This window comes from Zeus faber, assembly GCF_960531495.2.
Source record: "Zeus faber genome assembly, chromosome: 17".
NCBI classification, from domain to species: domain Eukaryota; kingdom Metazoa; phylum Chordata; class Actinopteri; order Zeiformes; family Zeidae; genus Zeus; species Zeus faber.
The window spans coordinates 21,595,934-21,605,933 of NC_137204.1; the positions used below are offsets into that span (position 1 = coordinate 21,595,934).

General features: G+C 45.0%; 2 protein-coding genes across 2 annotated transcripts in view; both read left to right on the top strand.

The window, feature by feature from the left end:
• Positions 1-10,000, top strand: part of urm1 (ubiquitin related modifier 1) — a 96,054-nt gene that overhangs the window by 50,506 nt on the left and 35,548 nt on the right. The gene's annotated exons all lie outside the window — the stretch shown is intronic.
• sardh (sarcosine dehydrogenase) overlaps positions 1-10,000 on the top strand; it is a 44,205-nt gene that overhangs the window by 3,036 nt on the left and 31,169 nt on the right. The window contains exons 2-6 of the mRNA XM_080018186.1: positions 1,547-1,734; positions 2,228-2,364; positions 3,555-3,733; positions 5,014-5,193; positions 9,428-9,551. Of these exons, the coding sequence (XP_079874312.1) occupies positions 1,550-1,734; positions 2,228-2,364; positions 3,555-3,733; positions 5,014-5,193; positions 9,428-9,551 (805 nt within the window). The 5' untranslated portion in view covers positions 1,547-1,549. The remainder of the gene's footprint in view (positions 1-1,546; positions 1,735-2,227; positions 2,365-3,554; positions 3,734-5,013; positions 5,194-9,427; positions 9,552-10,000) is intronic.

A 10,000-nucleotide genomic window follows, 5' to 3' on the forward strand; every position in this document is an offset into this window, starting at 1 on the left:
GTTCACCCAACGGGGTCCCAGCCACGAGGTCCTCCGTACACCCACCCACTGGACGTACGCGGGGACCTAACGGGACATTTCCCAGCGAAGACGAAGAGAGGACACTGCAAACACTGCGATGAAGGACACACCAGCACCCCATGCAGCAAGTGGAATGTTCATGTTTGCCGGAGTCTTTGGGACTGTCATTGTAAATAAACATGGTTGAACACTGGGACTAAGACGAAATTCGTTTTTGTAAATACAATTTAATCCATTTTTTATATATATATTTTTTATTAATAAATGATTCATAAAAAAGACGACTGTTGTGTGATTATTATTCATGATACTGTTATGGTGCAAAATAAGCCATCAACCCTGCAAATTAACTCTTAGTTGTTCTGTATATTGGTTCAGACAATGTGAGTACAAATACAGAAGTTCTGCTCTCAACTATTGGGCCAACGTTGGAATATTGCATTTCCATAAAAACTTACTAAAAGGTAAACAATTTTTTCTGTGTGTTGGCTTTACAGGGTTAAAAATGGTAAATGGTTTGGCTTATATCGTGCTTATAGGTTGCTGTTTTGAATACAATTTTCTGCCTTGTAATGTGATCACAGTCTCATGGATTACTACCTTAAATGAATAATACATGGGAGTATCCCAATTGTGTTCTTTAGAGGATTAGAGAGGATTCAATTCTTTCAAGAGAATTAGAGTTGGGGGTTAGTGTTAGGGGTTAGTGTTAATGTTAGGGGGGGTTAGGCTTAGGGTTAAGGTTAGGGTTAGGGGTTAGTGTTATGGGTTAGGGTTAGGAGGGGTTAGGGTTAGTGTTAGGGTTTAGGGTTAGGGGTTAGTGTTAGGGGGGGTTATGGTTAGGGGTTAGGGGGTAAGGGTTACGTTAGGTGGGGTTAGGGTTGGGGGTTAGGGGTTAGTGTTAGGGGTTAGTGGTTAGGGTTAGGAGGGTTAGGGTTAGGGTTAGGGTTAGGGGGGGTTAGGGTTAGGGGTTAGGGTTAGGGGGGGTAGGGTTAGGGTTAGGGGGTAAGGGTTAGGGTTATGGGGGGTTAGGGTTAGGGTTAGGGTTATGGGGGGTTAGGGTTAGGGTGAGGGTTAGGGTTCCTCGCCGTCCGCCATCCCTTGCGACATGGGGTCGAGCTTGTCCACATTCCGCCTTGATGTGGGGATGAGGCGGACCAAGACACGGTCAGAGTTTCCCAGCGCAGTCAGAGTTTCCCAGCGCAGCACGCGTAATGGTGTGGTGCACGTGGTGGACGGCGGTGTAGCAGTGATCCAGCGTCTTCTCTCTGATCAGACTGCTAATAAACTGCTTGTATTTCGGGAGTTTGTGTCTTAAATTCCCTTTGTTGAAGTCCCCGAGGATGATAGCTAGGGAGTCCGGTTGCTTTCTCTCCACATCCAGTATCTGTCTGGTGAGCAGCCTTCCTGCATATAGTCCTCAATATTCCCATGCAATACCCCCCTCCAGGAGAGAAAGAGAAAGTATTCCGGAAAACGTATGTCCTCATACATAATATAATGTGAGTTTGTGCTGCGTCTCTAGGCCATGGTCTTCTTCGGGTGCGCAGTTCGGAAGGCGCTCGTGGCCCTGCGGCCCCCGATCCCGCCCCTGTGCCGGGCGAGCGCTCGCTCCTACAGCTCAGAACCCACGACGGAGAAGAGCGTCCCCTACGAGAAAACGCTGAAGCAGAGCGATGGCGGCTCCACCGGGCCCACCAAACCCCTACCCAGGTGAGACAGACGGGAGAACCCTGTACGGATGATGTTTCTGTCACCTCAGTGTCGGTGCTAAATCGAACTCTGCTTTGGTTCGATCCAAAACCTGTTCTGGAAGAGGAGCCGCTTTGGTTGTAGAAATAGCATGTATTTCTATGCACAGAGCTTATTTATTTAGGTTATTTTTATAAAAGTCCATATCTCCAGGGTCCGTGGAAGTGTTGAAGCTAAAAACTGCAAGCACTGCTGGCAGCGTGGGTGGGTAAGGAGGGATAAATCAATGGACAGGCCAGTCAATGATTATTTTGTGGGTCAGATTTTTTTTTTTTTTTTAACAGGAAAATGTTTTATTTCCTGTGAGAGTGACCTGTCAGTTTTCATTCTTCTCAGTTTGTCAGTTTGTAATGACAGTGAAGACGGGGCTCAGAAGACAAAGTCTTTCAATATCGCAATAAATGCTCTCGGGGGCCAGTGAATTGAAAAGGTTTGTCCTTACGACCCTCCGCAGGTCTGCAGACGCGGTGGTGATCGGCGGAGGCAGCCTGGGCTGTCAGACCATCTACCACTTGGCCAAGATGGGGATGACCAACGTGGTTCTCCTGGAGAGGGACAGACTAACGGCCGGCACCACCTGGCACACTGCAGGTAGTGCAGTAGTACCGTGTGTGGGTGGGGGGTGGGGGGGGGGGTTATTATTATTATTATTATTATTTTAACCAAAAACCTCACACTGAGCTGCAGGTATGGGCAGCATGAGCTCCCGTAAACAAGAGTAAGACCTTTTGGCCTTGGAGCGTTCTCCCCTCTTATCTTCCTGCAGCACGGCTCATCATGTTCGCAAATCTGTCCTCCATATGTCCACTGTTTTTTTCTCAGCCTGTGAGCCGATTTTAAGATTTTTTCAAGAGTTTAAGTGATTACACTCTGGCTACAATGACATTCTGGACATTTTGAGTGGCTGTTGATGGAGGACCTCCTCGATCTGCGTCCTGCCCGATGCTCTTCGCCCTTGACTCTTGTCTAAATCCACATCAAAATGCTCCCAGAGGCTGAGATTTGAGAGCTGTGAGAAGACATCATGCGACATCAAGTTTCTGGTGCCTACCAAAGAGAGGCGTTCCATTTGCTTTCCCCAAATACTCAAAGAGCCTAATAACGGGTCAGCAGGTACTAGAAAGTCGTCACTTTTTTGATGTGCACGTGCGATGTTCAGTGGGGTTTTGTGTGCATTTATTTTCGTCATATTTAAGGGACTGCCTACGTTTCTCTAAGAATACATTTTGCCAAAACAGCCCCCCACGATAAGCATGTTGCAAATTATATATTGTTGCATTTCTGACAATTTTAGCCCTAGTTTGTGTCTCCTAAGTCCCTTTCTGTATCCAGACCTATTTACAAATTATATAGAAAAATGACGATACCAGTACCAATACCAGTACCCTTAAAGTGATGCCAATAGAGTACTTCATTCCATACCTTTTTTTTCTACTATACCATACCATACCCATCATGCATTCAGTTCCATGAAATGCCATCACTCCACCACAAAAAAATGTTGTGTTTTTTTTTTTACATAAACACACTTTGAAAGTGTTCAAAAAAACCACACACAAAACTAATAGTCAGACATCTTTTTCCTAGATCAGCGGCCTCAAAGGATTTAATGCAGGTATCGTTTGACTGGAGGACTCTCCATACTACTTGGTATTGGGTTATTTTTGTCGATACCTGAAAAGGTATTGAGTACCAATACCAAGGCCTAACCTGTGTGTGTGTGTGTGTGTGTGTGTGTGTGTGTGTGTGTGTGTGTGTGTGTGTGCGCGCGCACCCTGCAGGCCTGCTGTGGCAGCTGCGTCCCAGCGACGTGGAGGTGGAGCTCCTGGCCCACACCAGGAACGTGATCAGCAGGGACCTGGAGGCGGAGACGGGGCTCCACACGGGCTGGATCCAGAACGGGGGCCTCTTCATCGCCTCCAACAAGCAGAGGCTGGACGAGTACAAGCGCCTGATGTCGGTGCGGACACACACACACACACACACACTCACACACACACACACACACACACACACACACACACACGAGCGGCGTCAGCTATTTTTAGGGCCATTCGGATCTAAAGCAAGGGTTTGAAGTAAAGGTGAAAGAAAATCTGGACGTGGCATCGGATATTCATGAAATTGGATGGAATGGGTCTATTCGTAAAACGTTCGGGGGCTGAAGCCTCGGACACCCGCCCCTTACGAAACTGAGGGGCAGCTCAGAGCTTAACAATATAGCTTTCCGGTGGAATAAAATGAATAGACGGGGGGAGGGTGGTGCACACGCGCGCGGAGGTGGGCACACCCACGCTTTCCTAAAGAAATTATTAAATTATACCGTATATAAGGAGCTCTGTTTGTCGGGCTGGGTTGGGTAGGAATTTCCCCTATATTTCTGGTCTCGTGGTCAGAGAGATGTCATTTATTTATTTATTTATTTGATTTTGTATTTTTATTTACTAATTGCGGAAGCACATTGCATTCACCAAAAAAAAGAAAAGAATTTGACACCTTATCTCGTAATTACGAGATCGGAATCTTATAGTAATATAATAATAATAATAATAATAATAACAACAATAATAATAATAATGATAATGATAATAATAATAATAATAATAATAATAATAATAATATAATAATAATAATAATTTAAAAAAAAAGTTTTCTTTTGTGAATGCAATGCACTTCCGTACTACAGAAGTTTGGTGCCGATCGATAAGGGCAGTCTTAATAATAATGATACACAATAATGCACATCCTGTATATTATTGTGTCTTAGAGCATTTATACAAGAGCATTAATATAGGTTTGGACCTAGAACCGCTGTATCTATATACCTCTTTTTCTATTTAATTTCCTGACCCCTTTTCCCTCACAACTAATTTGTCCTTTTAGAGCTAATGTCGTTCTTTCCATTTGAAACCCCCCCCCCCCCCCCAGTGAAGCCTTAAGATCCATAATTAATGTTTTCATCCAAATGCCAGGGAACTTTCCAAGGCAATGAGAAACACCTTTGTAAAACAATAGAATGCAAATCGACTCACATTTTTTCTGCTCCGATGTTCGATGCCAGTAGACGTCTCTTCTTCACAAAGTGGATGTATTGCTACACTGTTACAGGCATAAACTCATATTTTGACCTGTATTTTATAGTGAGATCTTTGTTTATTTATTTCGATATTATCATCCAAGCTGGTCTGTCTGGATCTCCGTTACTCAAAGCCTCTCCTGTCTCCCCTCCGCCTCGGGCAGCTGGGGAAGGTTTACGGCATCGAGTCCCACGTCCTGTCGCCCGCCGAGACCAAGGACCTGTACCCGCTGATGAACGTGGACGACCTGTACGGAACGCTGTACGTCCCCAAAGACGGCACCATGGACCCGGCTGGCACCTGCACCACCCTGGCCAGGGCCGCCGCCGCCCGTGGAGCCACGGTAATGTGCTCTGCCTGTTTGGTTATTAACATAATGAGCAAGCAAATCATGTTTGTCTAGTCCCGGTTTGAACTGCTGTCATTTAGGGCTTGTGCCTTAAGCGATTCCAAGACGAGGATCCGGTTTCACTTGTCTGTGAAAATGTTAATTTCCCTGCGTTGTCAGGATTTCTACTCTGTGAGGTGAGTACTGGAGGTAAGTTGTGGTAAAGTTAAATTTAGGAGGATTTAGATGTATATTTAATACAACACAGACAATTAATCCTATTATATAATTATAGAACCCAGAATCGCGATTGTGGCGCCGCCCCTTGCGGCCGCCTGCGCGAGCACCGCGTGTCGACTACGCACATTTGACGTGTATGTATGTGACAAATAATCTCATGAACTTGAACTTGAACTTGAACTTGAATCTTTAACTACCCTCGTCTTGATCTAAGATCTAAGATCTGCACGGAATCAAGGGCCACGGATTGTTTTTATTCAACACCTACCGTGCATTGTCCCTCAGTTTCAAGGAAGCATCTGACCAAACGATTCAGGTTTAAACACCCTAATACCCTAAAACTGCTCCCAGAGCTCTATCCCGATGCGTTCGTTATACCCCCTTTCCCACTGCACCAAAGACCCGGTAACACCCTCCAACATCTGGAATTTGTAATTAGTGGGAAAGGTTACACCCGGGTCACGGTCCCGGGACAAATGACCCTGCAATAGTCACGGGTATTTATAGGCTCCGGCTCCACTTGGCTGTGTGTGGCTGTGTGTGTGTGTCTGTCGCGGTGTGGACCCACACACACACACACACACCCACACACACACACACACACACACACACACACACACACACACACACACACACACACACCGAAGGGAAGGCGTCCCGTTCGAAACAGAGTTCTGTGAATCTGCACTCGATTGCTCTTCCTCGACGACCCGAGTGTGTGAGACACACTGATCTGGAATTGAATTGCGAGAACCGAGTGAATTTTTCGGTGGGGATCAAATACAGTTTGAGGGCAAATGAATTGAATTTTCGTAACATTACATTAGTGTTTCAAGTTTATCGGAATTCAGTTCCAAACGAATAGATTCAATTTCAAATGGTGCTGTTCAGAATTATTTAAGTTAAACAGTACAAATTCAAATTATGTGATTCAAATTCTTTTTTTTTTTTATGCCAATTATTTAAGTTGAGCAATTCAAATTCAAATATAAACGATTCAAATTCTAGTTTCCTCCCTACCCCCGAGCTCCTAAGGACACTGGTTGTCCCACTTTCCTTGGGACATTCATTATAATACCTTTTGCTTACCGGACCCTGCTGATCCCCCCGCCTTTCTCCTGAGAGACACTTTCAATATCTTTAGTTTTTTTGTCCGCATAGTTTTTTTTTCCTGTTGTCACGTTGAGGATCCTTCATTAAGGATTCGATTTTTCTACCTTGTTCTTCATTTGATCTTTGTAAAATAAATGTTACAAACTCGTTGACGCTTGAACGTTGTTCGGAGGGGAATTACTCCACCAAAAATAATACTTTATCATTTATGATTTACGTGGCTCCAAACGGTTTAAAAAGGTTCTCCTCAGGGCTCTGATCTCCTTGTGACGGATTTTAAAAAGAGGGGTCGCCCTTTTTGTGACGGCGAGAGACACCGAGCAGGTGCCAGACGCAGAGACTACAAGACGAAAGAACATTGGATTATAGCGTTATCCGTTATGGTACAATCATGATTCGCGGATGCCTCTCATTTCTGGGTTCTTTCTAAAAGCAAATCGAAATGTTCTACGTGCTGTACTTTGGCCTTTGGCACTGAAGCTCTGACAGGTAAATACATATCTCTGGGCGCAATATGGCCTTGTCCAGATACGGGTCAAGTACGAGATATGCATGTGATGATACACTGACAAGAAAGTGTAAACAATCACTGGGAGATGTATGAAGTTTATTTCGCATAATTTTTCAGTAAAAAGAAAATAATTTTAACTAATGGGCAATTCAGGTTTCATCATACATACAAACTCATAAAAAACACACTTAAAAATACACTACACACAATATTGTGTAGTGTATTTTATGTGTGTTTTCTGAGTTTTTGTGAGCTGATTCTGAACTACTTTTGTCGTACTTTGTTTTCCCCATCCAGTGAGGCTACTTATCAGCGTTTCTACGATTTCACCTAAATATGCAGAAATGCAGTAGTGCAGTGCCGAATAACAGGAAGGAAAATGTTAAATTCTCATACGCTTTGAGATTTTCCTTTATTGAGTAAGGTTTTTCAGTGCAGCGGCCTTTGCGAGAACCAAATTCTCCAACCGTTCTTTAATAAAGTTGGGCAATGGTTTTACTTTTTTTTTTTTTTTAGAACAATCTTCTTTAGAACATATAAGACTATAAAACTAAATATATATGTATATAAGATATAAATGTTGCAGCTGATTTATCGAACCCACTAAATACTGAATTTACAGTAACGCTGTTAAGAGAGATAATAATAATGTGAGTTAATAAAACTCTCTAGCACTGTGATATACAGTCTAGTTATCTATTAGGTACAGTCAGCGTTTTTGAGATTATGCACACAACATGAGGTTTCTTATCCAGTGGCTAACCAACAATTTCCACAAGAAAGTCCACATTTGGTTGGAAACTGTTCAGGTTTAGAATACTGGGTTATCTAACTACCGTAGAGTCGAGATAAACAAGTCTATATGTGCATGTGTCACAACTCAGTGTGGGCGGCTGCTCTGCTGTGAACCGAGATGTGTGGATGTATATATATATATATATATATATATATATATATATATATATATATATATATATATATATATATATATACTATATATACACACACACACACACACACACACACACACACACACACACACACACACACACACACACACACACACACACACACACACACACACACACACCCATCAGGTATGGGAGGTGGGCGTGCTAGGGCGTGGTCAGGTCCGTGGGGGGTCGGCGTGGTCGCTCCCCGGCCTGCTGCGCCCCTGTGTTGATCTGGTTGCGCTTCGCCCATCTCTCCCAGTGACAAAACTCACACTCAGTACAAGCACCACACAATAGACCGCTTTGGGTGGGGATGTGGCGGGCGGCTGCCATCTTGGCTGTCACACTCCTGTCCCAGCGTGCTTCTCGCCCGTCCCAAAACGAACACAACAAATAACATCCGGTGCCTGGCGCCCCCGGCCCGGGTTCTGCGCCTGCTTCCTGTGCCTGCACCTGGGGGTGGGTTGTATGTGTGCGCCCCTGGGGTGCGGGGTGTCCTCTTGCTCCCTGGGGCCAGGCGTGGGGGTTGCTCCGAGGGCCTCCGGCTTCTCTGGGGGCCCAGGGGTCTTCTGTGGTTGCAGGGCGGGGTGCTCGGGGCTTTCCCGCAACGGTGGGGTGTCTACGCAGCTGCGGAGCTCGGGAGGGGGGGGGGCCTTCGGGGCCCTTTCCGCTGCTTGGAGGCGCCACGACATAATACCGACCTTACACACCAGAACCAACTGGCATAAGTCCTGTACACTCACTGGTGGACACCTTACACACACAAACATACACACACACACACACACACACACACACACACACACACACACACACATACAGGCGGTCCCATCACACACACCAACTGGCATAAGTCCCGTACACTCACTGGTGGACACCTTACACCCACAAACATACACACACACACACACACACACACACACACACACACACACACGCGCAGACACCACCACACCTGCTTTGAACACACCCCCAACACCCTCCTGGTTGCATTCCTCTCCTTTCCTCCCTCATTTACTGCCATAACTATGACAGGAAGGGGCCACGTGACCAGTTGCTGTTCCAGTTTTCCTGGACCTGATTAACTCTGTTTTTCATTCCATGTTGTCGTCCAATGTTTATGTTTTCGTGTCAATGTTGCTTGGTTCTATGTTTAATTGTCTCTCCTGTGGTGAATCTCCCCCTCTTGGAGTAGTGATGAGTCGTTTATAGATCCAAACATCTCCTCAACCAAAATCCGAAAGCAAATTCTTTTTTTAAAATTGTATTTATGACTTTAAACTGATGGATGAGACTGAGGGGTGACTAATATAGACAAGCGCTTTCTATTCATGTAAAACAAATCCAAATATTTGTCTTACGTCTTGTCAAAACGGGTATATTTGCATGACAAGTCTTAATTGTCAGTGCTGGCATGTCCGTGTCACACCAGGTGATAGAAAACTGTCCGGTGACGGGGATCCGGGTCCGGGCCGACGACCTGGGCGTGCGGAGGGTCCGGGCGGTGGAGACGGAGCACGGGACCATCGAGACGCCGTGCGTGGTCAACTGCGCAGGTCAGGCTCCAACCCGACCCCTACATCCGTTCAACCCATTCAAGTCAGAGGTTTTTTTGGTTTAGTTGCACTTTTAAAATACGCTTTTGATTTACTATAACAATGATATAACTAAGGTAAAAGATGAATTCAGGCAATGCATTTTGCGTGTTCAGTGCTGGAGCACATTTCACCGAAGAATTCTACATTCTCAAGTCCAAAAGTCAAAGCCGAGCCGAGTTGTTTTTGGGCGCGTCTGCAAATTTGACAGTTCGTTCAACTGAACGGTTTGTTTACTCTCAGACAGACCCGTGTCCATATATTTCTGTACATTTTCCCGCCGTTGATATGCCAGTTGTGTTTTCTTATTGTATTAGAACTGAAACCGCGTTGTTTACGACTTTTCCCAACTTTTTCAAGCCATGACTGCGAATAAATTAGAAATGTTCCCCAAGAAGAATGTCTGTGTT